Genomic DNA, 17,955 nt, shown 5'->3' with positions numbered 1-17,955 from the left:
TCCTCTCTATATGTCCAAACCATCTCAACATACCTTTCTCAATCCTCGACACTACATCTTCTTTCACTCCACAACGTTCCCTAAAATTAACTTAATAAACTTTAGAGTGTTAAGTCAACTTTGCACCGTATGTGCATGCCCGCACATGGTATTTTGTGGAAGAGCCACACTCAAGGTGCCAAAGAGCCACATGTGGCTCGAGAGCCGCGGTTTGCTGACCACTGTTCTAGGGTAAGGGAGATGTGTGGGCGATGGCCATGACAAGTTTGCGGCTCAGAGGCTTGGAGCCCTGGAAGTCCCTGTTCTTTCAGTAGAGGAGGCAGGCCGAGGGGAAGGGCTCTCTGTTAGGACCCTTATCAACGTTCTCAGACTCCTCGCACTTCTCACCTCAGCAGCAGCATTTTAGGAATGTGCTTCTGTTTCAACATAAGGCACATCATCATCATTCCTTATTAGTGCTTTTTTTGATGGAGAGTAGTAACAATTTTTAGCAATGAGGAGGACTCTACCTTATAGCTTCATTTGGCTGATTATCAAGTAATGCAGTGTCTCCCCAAATTCAGTCACAAATGGCTGTCTTTTCTGATTTTTATATAATTAGTGCCCATGTCTCTGGATACTGACGATTTGATTGTCTCCCTTCCAGTGTAGTAGTATTTGTTAATCTTTTCTTTTAAATCTATTTCTTGAAAGTATTTTAACTATATCGCTAGGGAAGTAGTGTACTGTAGTAGTTAAGGGCACAGATGTAGAGCCAGTTTGCCTGATTTTGAATCTTGGCTACACCACACCAAGCTGTGTGACCTTGTGCAAGTCAGTCAACCCCTCTGTATTTCAGTTTCCTCATTTGTAATAAGGAGATAGATAATAGCATAGCTAGGGCTATTGTGAGGATTCAAAGAGTTTATTTATCTCAAGGCTTTTGGACACGGTCTGACACATAGTTGGGGCTTGGTGACTGTTAACTACCACTCTAAAGGGGAAGCTGGTTTTACTCACCATGGAAGGAAGTCTTGGAAATAACATTTTTTTGTTTCATTGCTTGGATTACATTCTTGTTTAAATGTCAATGGCCACATGTGGCTTGTGGCTACTGTACTGGACAGCACACAGTCAGAGTGTCAGAGTTGGGAACAACATACCCCGAATTAAGGCTATCTCCTTGATGTCGTCAGAACTGAAATAATTGTGAAGGAAGCATTACATGACAGTGTTGTCAAGTGTTCAGTCGGGGTGCCACCTAAAATCTTCTCTTGAATGTTGGCACACATGCCATGCTTAGGGAATTCTGGTGTGATAGGAAGTTCGCTGCGCTCTTGTGAGAGAATCATGAGATCTGTGTTCTTAGGGACTGTAGGACTCTAGCTCTGCATCTGAACAAAACCAGGCTTGATCCTTGAGCTCCTGGTCAGATTTATCCTCTGCTGAGACAGTGTAGTTGGAAATCTAAGGGGGAAAGCTTGATTTACTTTAAATACTGTGAACGCTAATGGTGTGGAAAATATTTTTCAACTTTAATTTTCTGAAGTATAAATTATTTATGTAAATTCCATGTTTTTGCATATTTCATAGGACATGCATCTTTAATCTTTACCATTGCCAATATGTACAGAAAGAGAATAAAACTATACGTTCATGAATATCAAAAAAATGCATCTTTAAAATAAAGGATCCCGGTAGGTGGTCTCTGTGGCCCTGATGAGCTGTGGTCCTGTGGGTGACAGAGTGGCTCAGCCAGTGCCCGTGTCTATGGATATTGACGATTTGATTCTTCCCTTCCAGTGTGTCCCAGATGCCTGTGGCTGAGGGCAAGAGTGTCCAGCAGACCGTGGAGCTCCTCACCCGGAAGCTGGAGGTGCTTGGGGCAGAGAAGCAAGGAACGTTTTGTGTAGACTGTGAGACCTATCACACGGCTGCTTCTACCCTTGGCAGCCAAGGTTAGTGAGATGCGTCTCTGGGATGGCTGCATCCTGGCTTAGAGTCGATAGACATTTATGTTCACTGAAATCTTCCTGCTCTTTTAAGAATGATATTCTTGAACATGAGGCAGATGTATTTCTGAATTCATTAATTCTTTTTTTTTTTAATGCTGTGCATTTAGATTTTTTTTTTTTAGTATATTTTTATTGATTTCAGAGAGAAAGGGAGAGGGAGAAAAAGAGAGAAACATCAATGATGAGAGGGAATCATTGATTGGTTGCCTTCTGCATGCCCCCTACTGGGGATCAAGCCCGCAACCCAGATATGCACCCTTGACCGGAATCGAACCTGGGACCCTTCAGTCAGCAGGCTGATGCTCTAGCCACTGAGCCAAACCAGCTAGGGCTGAATTCATTAATTCTTGATCCTTCATCTCTGAGACCTGTCCCATGTTTTAGTCTTTTTGCACTTTGCACTTTTAAGCAGTGTTTCCCAGAGGGTTGCTTACTAACTTCATCAAAATCACCTGTGCTACTTGTTAAGGTGCAGTTTCCTGGTTCTGCTGTGGACTGACTGGTGTTGTGGGCCTCATACTCTGCATTTTAATGCGCTCCCCTTTATGCGCTCTAAGTTTGAGAAAGACTCCTTTAAGCTCAGACGTTTTTGTATAGGATTCTGATAGAGTTTTAGAGTTTCTAGAACTTTTTTCAGAAAGGCTTCCTGTTTCCCACACCTGGACAGTGGCCTTGGCTACCTCGTTGGCATAACCTTGACTGATGAATCACCTTTTGTATTAAGTTTATTAAGAGATGAGATGGTTGTGGATGGTGGTGGTGGTGATGGTAAGGAGGCAAAGAGGATCTTTGAATATGAGTTAGGGAACCTGGGCTCTGCAGTATCTTACCCTTGGACAGTTCCATAGCACAGTGATTCAGAGTCTAGACATGGAACCAGATAACTGAATCCTAGCTCTGCCACATACTAACCGCACTTTAGATAAGTCCCACAACCTGTGACAGTTTCTATGCTGGTAATTTTCCTACTTCCCCTTAGATCCATTCCCTGAACTTCTCCTGCCAAAGGCGTTGGGGAAGATCAGAGGACAGGAGAAAGGGAGACCACAGTTTGTTTCTCCCTCTGTTTTAGGCAGTGTCTCTGGCTGTATCCTTGGTTCTAGCAGCCGTGGGCAAACTACGGCCCGCGGGCCGGATCCGGCCCATTTGAAATGAATAAAACTGAAAAAAAAAAAGACCATAACCTTTTATGTAATGATGTTTACTTTGAATTTATATTAGTTCACACAAATACTCCATCCATGCTTTTGTTCCGGCCCTCCGGTCCAGTTTAAGAACCCATTGTGGCCCTCGAGTCAAAAAGTTTGCCCACCCCTGTTCTAGCTCCTGCTGGGCAACCTTTGCTCATGGCTCTAATAACAGCACATTCTATTTCCTTCCAGGCTTAGGGATGATAATGGCTCCGTGTGTTGCTAATTTTTGGCTGACAGCATCATTCCATTTGGTTTTTTAGTTTTTCTATCCCCTGTATTTTGTTTCCTGTATTAAGTCCCCTCTAATGAAACTGTCTGGTGAGGGTTCTGTTTTTGCATCCTTTCCGGTACAGTTCTCTCACCTGTAAAATGAAGATAAGAGTAGTACTTACCTCCTGGTGTTATTGTGCTAATTAAATAAATTAATACATGCAAAGCACAAGAACTGAGGTTGTCATGTATTGAACCTTTAATAAGTGGTAGCTAAGAGCTCTACTGAGTTTCATCATCTGAAAAATTGCAGTGTTAACCATTGTTTTGCCTTCAGTAGGAAGGACATAAGAATCAAGAGATATAGCGGTTATGAAAGCATTTGGAAAATAAAACGTCCTGTACAGACAGTCCTTGGGTTATGTTGGACTCGACCTACATTGTTTTGTGGTTACATCACCATCTCCCATTTATTAATTTAAAAAAAAGTTCCATCATTTTGACATATGTACATACGTGCTTTATGTTTATTATTTATTTACCACAAGTAAAGGTCAGGAATTGTTATCTTTTAAATTTTTTTTACTGTTTCACTTCATTACTGCTGTGTATGTGCTCCATGTGAGTGACGTAGGTACTTATGTAGGTGGGTTCCGGCGAAAATCTTGTTACCTCACGCCTAGGAACGGTTCTCCGACGTAACCCGAGGACCTGCTGTATAATAAAAGCCTAATATGCTAGGTGTCCAGTCATCTGTTCAACCAATCAAAGCGTAATATGCTAATGATATGCTAAGGCCGCTCAACTGCTCTCTATGACATGCACTGACCACCAGGGGGCAGACAGTAGACTGGTCAATCAGTTGCTATGACATGCCTTGATCATTGGGGCAGACAGTCAACCAGTAGGTTAGCTTGCTGCTGGAGTCTGGCTGATTGGGACTGAACGAGACAGGCTGGACACACCCTGGAGCCCTCCTGTGGTCCCTCCTTGGCTGGCCAACGTCCCATGCCCCTCCCTGGCCCTGATTGTGCACTGGTGGGGTCCCTCAGCCTGGCCTGCACCCTCTTGTAATCTGGGACCCCTTGGGGGATGTTGGAGAGCCGGTTTCGGCCTGATCCTGCAGGCCAGGCCAAGGGACCCCACTGGTGCACGAATTCATGCACCAGGCCTCTGGTTTGTATATATACAGATACACTACTTCTATGAAATTACCTGGTGTGGGCTGTTTTCCTCCTGATCAGACCTTTGTTTTTAAGGAACTATAGTCCAGTTAGGGAGACATCATTCTTGGCAGACAGTGGGGTAGAATGGAAAGAGCAATAAATTTGAGGTCAGAAAGCCTGATTGGAGTTCCAGCTCTGCTGCCTGCTGGCTCTGTGCCTTTCAATCCGCAGTTCTCACACTGACCAGCATTAGCATCACCTGGAGGGCTTGTGAACACAGGTTGCTGGGCCTCTCTCCCGGACTTTCTGACTCAGTAGGTCTGGGGTGGGGTGGATAATTTGCATCTCTAACAAGCTTCCACATGGTGGTGCTGCTGCTGTTGCTGGTCTGGGACTCATAATTTTCCTCATCTGCAAAAGGGGGACAGTGACACTGGTTCAGCTTACTTCACACATTTGTGCAGGTAAGAAACTACTTCACTGTGATTAAAAAGATAGTATTGCCTATAAACAACTGGGAGTGCCTTCTTCATTAAAAAACAAACCTTAGTTGACTTTCCGAATATTTTCAAGACAGTAAGAATATTTTTAGACTCATATGAATTATGTTATTACAGTGAGTTTGCACAAGAACATAATGACAGATCAACATTGGATGTCTTTTTGAGGGTTGAAGTGTTTGAAGTGGATTTGCTGGGAGGTGAAAGGTCTGAACTGGCAACAGGCAGTCAGGAGGGATGTGCAGGGAGGTTTGTGCAGAACCTGTTGTGTTCAGCAAGTGGCAGCAGAGTGGAGGCATATATACAAGTCACAATGTCCCAGCTCCCCCCACGCCCTTCTCTCTTTCCCACTGCTACACTCTCATCTCTGCCTAGAATGTCTTTTTCCTTCTGCATGTGGCTGAGTCCTGCCCTCTCTTTGTATCCTAGTTCAGGTCCTAAAATTTTTAACTTATCCCTAGTGAGTTTATTAGCAGGGGCTAAGTCCTCTACTTGTATGCTTCTTAAACCCTAGGACAGTGTTGGGAATAGTTTAAGTACTTAATAAAGATAAATATTTGAGATTGTGGCAGTTTATCCATTAACCCTTGTAATGTATGAGAGAGAAAATCTTCGTTTCCATTTGCCTTCTTCCTTTTTCCACTTAACCAAATACACACACACACACACACACACACACACAAAAATATACACATTCTATATAATAAAAGCCTAATATGCTAAGTGTGTCTGGTATTCCGTTCAACCAATCAAAGCTAATGATATGCTAAGGCTGCTCAGCTGCTTGCTATGACATGCACTGACCACCAGGGGGCAGACACTCCAACCAGTAGGTTAGCTTGCTACTGTGGGGTCTGGCTGATTGGGACTGAGTGAGACAGGCTGGACTCGCCCTGGAGCCCTCCTGCGGTCCCTCCCCAGCTGGCCAACCTCCCGCGTACCTCCCTGGCCCTGATCGTACACCGTTGGGGTCCCTCAGCCTGGCCTGCACCCTCTCGCAATCTGGGACCTCTCGGGGGATGTTGGAGAGCCGGTTTCAGCCCAATTCCACAGGCCAGGCCAAGGTACACCACTGGTGCACAAATTTGTGTGCCAGGCCTCTAGTATATGTAAATAACTTGCTTCCTTCTTGCAGAAAATCTATAGGAAGCAATGAGAAAACGAGACCTTTTGATTCCAGATGCTGACTTCTTTCTGCTGTTGTGTATGCTAGCTTCCCAAGTCGGCTCATGTCTTAAAATTGCCCAAGGCTTCACCATTGCCTTTAGAATGGAGTCCAGGCTTCGTGAGCATGGAAGACAAGATGTAGCACCATTTGGCTCTGGTCTATCTTCCTAGCCTCATGCGCAGATACTCCCCTTTGCTGTGTCTCTGGGGACACTTCTTATATATCAAAGAGGGAGAGGCCAAGGAAGGTAGGAGTGGACAGAAGAGAGCGTCTGCTTCACTTGGCATACTGAAATGCTATTATTTCATCTTCCTTATTATGTGACCTATATAATAAAAGGCTAATATGCAAATTGTCCCCTCCACTGGGAGTTTGACCAGGGGGCGGGGCCAGCCCACCAACCACCTGTGGCCCCTCCCCCTGCCGGCCCTGCCTCTGATTGTTTCCCCCACCCTGATGGGGGGTGGGGTCGACCGGCCAATGTCCCGTGTCTCCTCCTCCCCGCCCCCCCCCCCAGCTCACTGGGCCCATTGGGGTGGGCAGACTGGACCCCACCCGTGCATGAATTTGTGCACCGGGCCTCTAGTGATTATATAAAAGACTATATGTAAAATCTCTGTGAGTAAATCATCATCATCCATCTGTGACCCTCTCCCTCAACTTAAAAATTCAACTGTTATTAACGCTAGTGAGTTCCCTGTGTGCCCCTCACCTTTTTCTGTAGAGCGGGTAGATTTTACCACATGCTGTACTTCAGAAAAGGCTTTTGGTAAGGGGATCCCCGCCCCACCCAAGATGCTTAGGTAATGCCATCTGGCTTGTTCCCTGCGTTTGCCTCTGTTCTGGGGTTTGCTGATGGAGGCCTTGATGCTGAGTGAATCTCTGTCCCTGCAGGTCAGACTGGGAAGCTGATGTACGTGATGCACAATTCAGAATACCCTTTGAGCTGCTTCGCCCTCTTTGAGAATGGCCCTTGCCTTATTGCCGACACCAACTTTGATGTGCTCATGGTGAAGCTCAAGGGCTTCTTCCAGAGTGCCAAGGCCAGCAAGATCGAGACCCGGGGCACCCGTTACCAGTACTGTGACTTCCTAGTGAAGGTGGGCACGGTCACAATGGGGCCCAGTGCCCGAGGCATCTCTGTGGAGGTAAGACCTTGGTGAAGTAGGAGCGGGAGGTGCTGAAGGAGCTGCTCAGCAGAGGGCTCTGCAGACTCCCACGTCCCTCTGAGTGCAGACGGTGTTGATGCCCACCTGACCCCTGCGCCTGCACCTTGCACCCCGTCCTTTATCATTCGAGACGCTAGACCAGGATGGGAATTGGAAGCTGGGTTCCCAGCAGGCAGGAAGCCTAGAAAGGCTGGCTTGCTGGAGAAGGGAAGGGAAAACCAAGAGAGGCGGGTGAATTTTGCAGAGGGACCAGTCATCCTTCACAAGAGGATTGGAGCAGACCAGGTCAGCTTTCAGTGCAGTTAACTTCTGGGAGGTGCGTCCGCACATCTCTGCTTAGGATGCTTGCAGATGGGTCTCAAAAGTGATGTAGCAGAGATGTGCCTTTCCTTTTGCCATGCTGTCCACTTTCGTGGTGGGAAGGGCTACGTGTGATGGTTTCTCCTTTGAGGGCTAGACTGAAAATGACAGAGGGAGTGTGATGAGGAGCTGGCTTTGGGACCAGTGGTAATCCACAATCTACCATGTGCCCAGCACTGTGTGAGATTAAAAAAAGAATACATAAGCTATGGGGCCTGTTTTTTGCCAATGTTTTATTTAGTAAGAGTGCAGGGCCGGAACACAAACCGTTTTTGCAGTTAGTCTATGACAGTGGTCGTGGTCGGCAAACTGTGGCTCGTGAGCCACATGCAGCTCTTTGGCCCCTTGAGTGTGGCTCTTCCTAAGCCTTAGGAGTACCCTAAATAAGTCAATAACAGTGTACCTACCTATATAGTTTAAGTTTAAAAAATTTGGCTCTCAAAAGAAATTTCAATCGTTGTCCTGTTGATATTTGGCTCTGCTGACTAATGAGTTTGCCGACCGCTGGGCTATGAGAAATGCCACGGATTGCTCTGGGACTGCATGCCAGTGAGAGCACTGCTGACTTGGATTGTGAGCCTCCTACAGGACCAGCATTTAAGGAGGGACTCAATGTGGAGACGTGGGGATAGCCACATCCTAAAAGGCGGCCCCGGCAGAGAACAGGGCGTTAGTGGATTACTGCTCTAAAATTCCAGGGTACTCGAGGGCCAAGATTTCCTCACCCTTTTCAGCTTGAGACACACCTTGCATTTGCCGAGACCCACCGGGACCCCAGTGTTTATCTCCACATTCCAGCTTTGTAGTACAAACATACCCCAGCTGTTTCCGTGCTGTTTGTCCTGGTTACCAGTGATTTCCCCAGCGAGAAAGCTGAAGATGTGTATCGTGTGGCCCCTGCTACATTGATCAGGAAATTATTTCTTAGGGTTGGAGCCCAGGCTGGATCTACCTGGGAGTAATGTTTGGTCTTGCAGAGACGTATGAGCATATGTGTCCACTTTGCGCTCTATTGATCCCCTAACACACACACACGCCTTCTCTCTTTGTTTTCTCAGAATTTCCTGAGCTCTCCTTCAGTGTCCCAGTATGTAGGGATTATGTAGTTCTGAGATAATCCAGAGGGGCCCAGATCTGCCCTTGGATCTTGTGGGCAGGGCTCGGGGTTGATAACTCCAAGACAAGAATGTCAGAGATGCCTAAAGGGAATGGTGGTGTGTTAAATCCCTGGTGTTTGGGTTGAGTGTTTCCTGTGCACCAACACTGTGCTAGAAGGTGTGTGTCTTTGGCTTGGGGTTGTGGAAGATGGGCGCAAGGGTAGAAGGTGCAAGGGAAACAGAAGTCCTCATCCTTGCCTGCACTCACCCTCATTCTCTGTTCCTTTGGTCCCAGGTGGAATATGGCCCGTGTGTGGTAGCTAGTGACTGCTGGAGTCTGCTGCTCGAATTCCTACAGAGTTTTCTAGGCAGCCACACACCGGGGGCTCCCGCAGTGTTTGGCAACAGACACGACACAGTCTACGGCCCAGCAGATACCATGGTCCAGTACATGGAACTCTTCAACAAGATTCGCAAGCAGCAGCAGGTGCCAGTGGCTGGGATTCGTTAGTGACTGGCAGCTGCATGGTTGGGCTCCGTCACCAAGGGACTCCACAGGAGGCGCAGGTGCTACACCCTCAGGGCTCTGGGCCCCAGAAACCCGGGGTGGACATGGAGGCTTCTCTCCCTCTCCAGTTCCCAGCTGTGGCTTTTGTTTTGGGGCTCCGGACCCCCTCCCCTGACCCTCACACACAGTCCCCTGACAGCTGTTTCACTCCCTGCCTTACTGGACTTGGCCTGTCCTCCAGAACGGTGATTATAAAGAGTGGAGAAGTTTGGAGCTTTCCTGCTGTGGGGGCAAAGGTAGGACAGGGGTGTCCCTGCCTGGCCCTGGTGGGGAAAGTAGTCTGTATCTCCAACGATTGTGGATTTGGCCTGGGCCAGTGGGCAGGCTGCATTTTGTGTTTGGGCTATGCTGCAATAAAGGCGTCTTCCTCTGCTCAGAGATGTGCTTCGCCTCCTAGAGGAGTAGGAGGCCAGCTTATTTTATGGATGGCATTTTCTGACCTGTTTGCTGAAGTGAATTGAGAGTTGACTTTTCTAGGGAATTGCCTGAGTCCTGTATAACAAAGCGAGCCTAGTAGAAGTTTAATCTCTCTTTTAATAGAACAGAGGTAGTCAGATGGTCCAGGGCAGGTTTCACTCTACAAGGTCATCAGGAACTTAGGTTTTTTAATCTTGTTGTTCAGCCACCACTAGCTTACTGTCCTTGCCTGCAAGGTCAAAGCAGACTCATCAGCTCTATGTCCGCATTTCACTGGGGAAAGAGAGAACAAAGCCGTTTCTTTTATAGAGAATATGAATGGCCTGGAGGTGCTCAAACCACTGTGGCCACAGTTTGTTGAAAGGGACAGCAGGATATAGAGCCTCTTATTTGAGTAGTCATGTGCCCCGTTAAAACTCAGGGATCCTGTGACTGGAAGATGGAGAAAATGGTCTAGTTAATGGCCTTTGCTACATGGAGCTCAGTGGATGTGCCCAGGAATGCTCTTGGCTGTTACTGTGCAGTTAGTACTCCCTCTAACTAAGCCAGTTGTTTATGAATTGGATTGGGATAGGGCTGATGCCAGAGTCCCTTTTGGTTTAGCTAGGATTAGTCACACTAGGAAGTCAGTTCCAAACCCCTTGCCTAGGTCTCGGTATCTAGGCCTCTCCAGTTCACATGCACCCAGTTGACTCAATGCACTGAGCTCTTTCTCATCTCCTTTGCGCCTCCAAGCTGCTCATTTGATCAACATTGCCTGCCGACCCCACTCCTGCTGCTGAAACATTCAGTCAGGCTAACAATGAGATACACAGTGGGGGATGGTCTAATGTACACACTGCTACGCTGCCCTCAAGGATACTGTCCCTCTTTGAAGGCACCTAAGAAGAAACTGTTTTCACACATAGGGCTCTGCAGCAAGAATCTGTCAGTAGACCCTTTTAGCTTTGGCTGGCAGGAAGCTCGAGTCAACTTTATAACTAGGGCCTGTCCTCCGCATTTGTTGTTCTCACTTCCCCTGCTTTTCTGATTTATTTTTGCTATATTGAAATTGAGGTATGTTTTAGATATCATTTACACACAGTAAAATGCACAGACCTTATGTTTTTTGGCCTTCTGATTTATATGTGCTCTTATCCAGATGTATCTACTTGTATTTTTCTGTAGGCTGCCGCTAGTCTTTCATGATTTGAGACATCAATTTGAACATAATGTATTCATAATAATATATGGAAGCTGAGTGTGGTAAATTTGACTCTAGACTTATACATTGTAAGGAGATTCTGTTCCCTGAAACCTAAAAAATAATAAACTCCCTAACTATACTTTGCTTTTAGACACAGCCTTGACTCCTACATATTTTTCACTTTTATTCTTTTCCTATTCGAGCATACATTTGACCAGCTTTAAGTCCAGCTCAGGCTTTCAGAACTGCCACTTTAGTTACTTTTGCTTGTGTTTGTCCTTTGTGTCATAAAGAAAATGTATCACTAAAAAGGCGGGTAATGCAATACATTTTAACATATGCCTCCACTTGCAAAATTGCCAAAAATGTAACCAGTAACTAGTGAGAAGGGGCTAAATGTTATCCATAGACTATTTGTGTGCCAGTTTGGATGGGGCTTTCAAGAGTAGTCTAGGAATATCAGTGTGTGTATTTTTGTAAGCTCTGGTTGATAGAAAATTGAGGAGCAAATGTATAAATTTAAGGAAAAAGGGCATGGTTATCTTCACTTTATAAATGAAAAAAACCTTAAACTTGGCTGCTAAATGGAGATGCCATATTTTTAGGGTTCACATCTCATGTTCTTCCTTCTATACTAGGCTGTCTTCTACCCAACATCCTTTGCTTCCAAGTGCATTACCCCTTTTCCCACCTGTAGCTAACCCCAAAAGCACAGAAACGGGGGAATTTCTAGGACCCTGCTAACAAGTCACCTTGGTGGCTACCTTTGCCTGAGCCACATAGAAATCTGCCAACCTTGACTCTCAGAGCTACGCAGGGCAGCTGCGGGACTGATAGTTCTCCTTTAAGATGGGAAAGCAGTGGCGCCCAGAGGGGCCTGCCTAGAAATGAGGCTGGAGTCCGGACCAAACTTCACAACCCGGTCTCCTAGCTACCAGCTGTGTCAGTGTGACACCTAGACCTCTTTGGTGCCAGGTGGTTTCAGATGGAATGTGGAAAACATGGTTACATTAACACTTATGTCTTACTCTAATGTATATTAGAGTAAAATATAACTAGCCCTTTATTCCTTAGGATGAGAGTAAGTTTTTTGCAAAAGAGAACTATTAAGTTATAGTACAGATGATACCGGCAAATGGCAAAATCTATAGAGGAAGGCAAGTGCTGGCATTTGGGGAAACACTGTGCTCTGTTTAGTGTCTAGTCCATTTCTTGTATCCATGAGGGTTCCTGCTGTTTCTGCTGTGCTGTTCTGACTCACTGTGCCCTGTTCCTGTGCTGCCTCCTGCTTGCTTTCCTTGGGTCTTGAGTACCAAGTAGTCACATTTCCCCGAACTCTATTGGTGTCACTGCTTCACTGAAGAAAATACCTTAAAACTGACCACTCCTTCCCACCAGTGGGTCCAGTATTCACTTTTGAGGCTTCAGGATGAGGAAGTGAAATTTCTATCTCCAAATCCTGGCAGGTAAGAGGAGCGGTTAGAAACTCCCACTTAAGCATGTCTTCCAGGTTTTGAAAGTTGAGGCTCTTAAAGTACAAGATAGGAAGGTCTATAGGTTGAACATTTTAAGGACATTCACAGAAGACCGTGCAGGACTGAGGTATATGTGTGGCCTTTTTGTAACTCCCAGTACTGCCTGTCTCTCCTGACAGCCTCCCTCCCTGTATCTGCTGCTGTTTGAGCGCTTTGGGCGGTAGGCCCTAGTTACAGTTGCCTTGTGGAGTGGCTGAAACCAGTTGTATAACAAGTTGGGTCCTCTCCTAGGGGTTGGTGTCTTTGGCCTTAGAGCAGTCATTTTCTGGGGTAGACTTTCCCCAAGGTGAGTTTCTGTCATTCAGTCTCTTGGATTAGAAGGGACCCGTTAGGTCAGCTAGTTTGACCTTCAGTACTCATATCTTTAACACCATCCCTCCCACATGTCATGCAGCCTTGACTTGGCTGAATCTAGGGAAATCCCTTTCCTCTGCATTTCACTGATTTTATCACTCTTTTTAAAAAATATATATTTTATTGATTTTTTTACAGAGAGGAAGGGAGAGGGATAGAGAGTTAGAAACATCGATGAGAGAAACATAGATCAGCTGCCTCCTGCACACTCCCCACTGGGTATGTGTCTGCAACCAAGGTACATGCCCTTGGCTGGAATCGAACCTGGGACCCTTGAGTCCGCAGGCCGACGCTCTATCCACTGAGCCAAACTGGTTAGGGCCAATTTTATCACTCTTGAGACAAAAACCCAACAAAACATTCTTGCCCTTTCCCTCACAGATTGTGGAGATTGTATTGTGCTTAATGAGGGATTTGTTGTTAGCTGGTGCCGGAGTAGGCATGAACTATGACCCTAAAGTAGGGGTTCTAACATTACTGCAGGTCATCAGCCCCCAAGGGGAGCCTCAAGAGGCCTAAGATGTCCTGAAACTGGAGACTGCTTTGTGTAGGTGCACAGTTTTGGGGGAATAGGATTTATAGGGTTCATTAGAGTATCTCCAGAGTTCGTGATCCAAAAAATGAGTCTGAAGGGAAACAGCAGGAAGACAAAAATAAAGCAGGCGTGAGAAATGTCCAACTGGCTTATCAGGAACAAGAACTTGCCCTGCCTTTTGGACACCTTATCTAGGGTCCTCTCCATGGAATTCCCTCCTTCATTTTGTAGTCCTCAGGCCTTTCATTCAGTTTCTGGGAAGCTGGACTGCTCTCTTCATAAACATAGAACCTTTTAGAATGAGCAGTCTTTATAGCAGGCTCTCTTCCCCAATTACTCTCCCATTATGACACACTCGATGGGATCTGAAAATTATTCTGTTAGGATGGAATTTGGCATAATGAGTATATATATTTTCATAAGGAGGTGATTGATGGCAGAGAAATAATTCCTAGTCTCTGTGATGAAATTAGCAGGTTAAAAAAAATTCTTGGAACTACTATGACAAAGAATCCTAATTCTCTTTTATTCTCTGTTTCATTTCCCAACACATTCCTGCCCCATCAGATGGCATAGACCTGTTTTTAAGGGTAGAAATTTTTTGTCATGTAGGAAAGGCAAAGCTAGGGATTAGAGTTGACAGTTGTTCTGAGGCAGCCTATTAACGGGAAGAGACCATGTGTTAGAGACAGATGGCTGGGTGCTGGCCATAGTACTGTCTCTGATTTGCCCAGCAGCTTCAATCAGGTTGGTCTTTTTGGGTCTCATCTGTAAAGTGGGAATGATGATTCCGACCCTCCATATTTCATCAGCTCCTTGAGAGGTTCAAGGGAGAATAGAAGAGTGCTTTGTCGGTAAGGAGATGCTGTCTCTCTTCTGCTCTTGCATCTTTTAATGGTGCTGTAGGTATTGGTGTTTGATGAGGATGTTTAAGGTGGGAGGTTGTGAGGTCATTACTGTTTAGTGGCAGGTTAAAATTCTTGAGTGGAAAGTGTTGTATTAGAACAAGCAGCGTAGAGAGGGTTCGTAGAACATATTCAGCATACAGGTTTTTGTATTTTTTTTTGTAACCAGATCAGTGAACACAGTTGTATGGATCATTTGTATGGACCATCTCTTAAGCATGGAAATAGGTTTTTAATACTTATTCATAGTGATAACATTTTACTTGTTGACCTTTAACCTAAAGAGAAAGGGGCTGGGCTTAAAAAAAAGGAAGTGGGTTAGAAACAACTATATCTTTTAATCTTTTACTGAAGCACATCCATTCCTGTTTCCCCTCAGCTCCCAAGCCTTTATTGTGGCTGTCTCTGAATGTTTTTTTTTAATGCCATGTGTATCATGATTGCATTTGTAATCAGTTGTTTTTAAAGTTCAGTGTTCCTGATTCTGTTTTCCATTCCTCATTGATGAACTACCTAAGCTCTTAACTCTGAAGCTACAATAAAATCTTTTGTTAGCTATCCTGCATAGTTGTCTCATATTTGAATTGTCAAAAAATAGCCGCCTTATTCTGTCTGCTTTCATCTAACACTTAGTTCTTAAACGTTTTGGTCTCAGGACTCCTAGGTGTTCTTAAACATTATTGAGTACCCCAAAGAGCGTTTGTTTATGTAGGTTATATCGATATTTACCTTCATAAAAATTTATAGTGAAAAAATGAAAGTATTTAATTCATTTAAAGGTAACACTAAATCTATCGCATGTTAACATAAATAAAATATTTAACTATTTAAAAATTTTAGTGAAAAGAGTGGCCTTGTTTTATATTTTTGCAAATCTCTTGAATGTCTGGCATAATAGAAGAGAGTGAGTTCTCATATCTGTTTCTGCATTAAATCTCTAGTTTTGGTTGAAGAATATGAAGAAAGTCCAACCTCACATAGATGTGTAGTTAGAAAAGGGGGGGAGGTATATTAATAATATTTTCAGACATGGCTGGTGTTATCAGTGGTTAGAGTTTCAGCCTGCTCTCTGTGAAGGGTCTTGGGTTCAATTCCTGGTTTAGGGCACGTAGCTGGCTTGAGGGTTTGCTCCCAGCCTGGGGGGTACAGCACATTGGAGTGGCAACCAGTGGATGTATTTCTCGCACATTGATGTTTCTCTCTCTCTTTCTTTCCCTTCCTCCCTTCCTTCTCTCTCTGAAAAGCAGTGGGGGAAAAAGTGTCCTCTGGTGAGGATTAACAACAACAAAATCTTTTCAGATAATTGTGGAAATTCTTTGATACTACATCACAGTCCCAGTTAAGGTTAGTTGCAATGTGGAATCTCAGACTCAGTGAACTTTTCGTGCTCTTGTATATTAGCATTCATTGGTTTATTTTGCACTTGGAAGGGATCTTTTTACCAAGGTGTGACTGGTCATTTGGAAAATACTGCAGATCTTGTAAATTTTGACACACATTTCATGTAGTATCAAAATCACAATCTCACCAGAAAAGCCCCAGGAAGCTGTTAAGCTCACAGTGATGGATACAAGTGTTCAAAAAATTCTAAGTTTTGTTTGAGGGCATGAGTTTTATCATTGGTAACAAATGCTTGTCAGGCTCACTTTGTTTATTTTTGAGAAAATATCTGTCAGAGGCCTAAGGTTGAATTACTTTAGTTTATCTGTTAGCTGTTCTTTCAAGTAAAAGTGGGAGTCCACGAAGAAAGTTGCTAATTCAGTTCAAAATTCAGAGAAATTGCACAAGTGCTTTTCCTCAAGAAAATCATTGTGCTTAGGTAAGGAACAGAAGCGCTCTATGCATACATCCATTGAATAGCATTATTGAAAAGATCTGTACTTAAATAAAACAAATAATTTTTAGTGTTTCACCAAGGACTTCCTTAAGTAGAACAGGTATTTTTTTCCTGTGAATGGGTGGCAATGAAGAATAAAAACCTTGATTGCTAGTACAATTTAGTGCCATTGCTTAAAATTGTTAAGACAATTTTACCTGTCATTTATTTTTCTTTTCTTTATTGGTTATGTCATTACTTTTATATCAGTGCAAATGTCATCACAGTAACAAGGGCAAATAATATCTTATTATTATGAAAATATAGTTTTGAACTTAGACCACCCCCACCCCCAGAAGGGTCTCAGGGATCCCACGGGCTCCACAGGCCACACTTTGAGAAACACCGATCTAATCATACATGCTCACAGCACTGAGAATCTTTCCCTGCTGGATTGCTATTCTGAGAGCACGCTTCCTTCAGAAGTCTTAAGGCTCTTCCAAATCCTTCACTCAACAAAAGCACCTATTATGTGCCAGGCTCTTTGTTAGGGAATTAACATTGAATAAGATACAATCTGTATTCTCCAAGAATTTTCTTGGGCGGTTTGGGGACCAAAGGCAGAAAATAAGTAAGGAGTTATAATGTAAGATAAGAATTTCTTTAAAAGAATAACGTTAAAGGTGATAGACAACAAAAGGAATGCTGAGTTTTATATGTAACTTCGAACTCGAGCCACATGACAAAATCCTCACCAAATCAATCAATCACCAGGTCCTTTCCTTCCATCAAATCTCTTTAAAATGTCCAAATTAATTGCCTTTGGAAATGTTTTCACATATAATTGCGCTCGGCTCCAGGCATTGTAGTTTCATGCTCAGACACGCAGTGCTGTTTCCCCCTTCTTACTTTATTGTTCTTTGGCCTTTGTGCGTCTCCATTTCATATTTCCAAGTGGGTAGCCTTGTGCCAGTGTAGCTGATAACGCATATGTCCTTATGTTTAAATGTAAGCCTTTACCTGCGTTAGTCATGTGCTGGGTGATGTAATAGTGTCGGCTTACTTGGGGTACTGTCACCGCGCACGAGTTAGGTCAGGACCATGCACCCGAGGCTGCCCGGGAAGGAACCTTCTCCGAGACAGGAGGCTCGTCCGCTTCCCTGTGGTCTCCATCCCCTCCACCTGCAGAACGACCGTCCTCAGTTAACGGAGTGAAACTTTCTCGAGGGGATTTCCATAAAACAGCTGAATCCCGCCTCGATCGTCAGCGACAAAAGTCAGATACGTGCTCTCCCGTCTGGAAGCCAGCAGTAACTTTTGGCAAAGGCGCACGGCTCGGAGGCTGCTGCTTCGCAACAAACCACCCGGTTAAAACTTGAGTCTTAACAAAACAAAACAAAAGCATAGACGGGGTAGTGAGAACGGCTTTCCCCCGTGGCGGTGGTGAGAGATGTTAAAGGAGCTCCAAAAAGAGTGCGGGGAACTAATGAAGTATTCCTTCACTGTCTCAAGGCTGAGGGGCGAGGGAGAAGGGAACGGCGATGGGCTAAGCTAGGGAGTCTGGCCCTTTAAGGAGGAGGGACGGACCGAAGACCCGTTACCTTGAGAGTCTCTTTGTCTGGAAACCCCCTTATTTACCCCTCTTGTGCTTCAACCAAACTTCGATGCGCGATTCTTAGCGTCCCTCTACGCCGCCGCCCCTTACGCTAGGCTCAAGTTGGCCTTGCGTTTATGGTTGACCCTAAACTTTGCGCCCGCGGCGCGAACCCTGGGAGCGGACAC

General features: G+C 44.9%; 1 protein-coding gene across 2 annotated transcripts in view; it reads left to right on the top strand.

Moving 5' to 3' along the window:
- Positions 1-17,955, top strand: part of MED20 (mediator complex subunit 20) — a 28,697-nt gene that overhangs the window by 1,102 nt on the left and 9,640 nt on the right. For both annotated transcript variants that reach the window (XM_015572215.1, XM_006776332.2), the window contains exons 2-4: positions 1,783-1,937; positions 7,126-7,379; positions 9,153-9,424. In XM_015572215.1, the coding sequence (XP_015427701.1) occupies positions 1,783-1,937; positions 7,126-7,379; positions 9,153-9,368 (625 nt within the window). In that variant the 3' untranslated portion in view covers positions 9,369-9,424. The remainder of the gene's footprint in view (positions 1-1,782; positions 1,938-7,125; positions 7,380-9,152; positions 9,425-17,955) is intronic.

This window comes from Myotis davidii, unplaced genomic scaffold, assembly GCF_000327345.1.
Source record: "Myotis davidii unplaced genomic scaffold, ASM32734v1 scaffold167, whole genome shotgun sequence".
NCBI lineage: Eukaryota > Metazoa > Chordata > Mammalia > Chiroptera > Vespertilionidae > Myotis > Myotis davidii.
The sequence above is the reverse complement of the archived record's forward strand: the minus strand, read 5'-3'. Positions and strand labels throughout refer to the sequence as shown.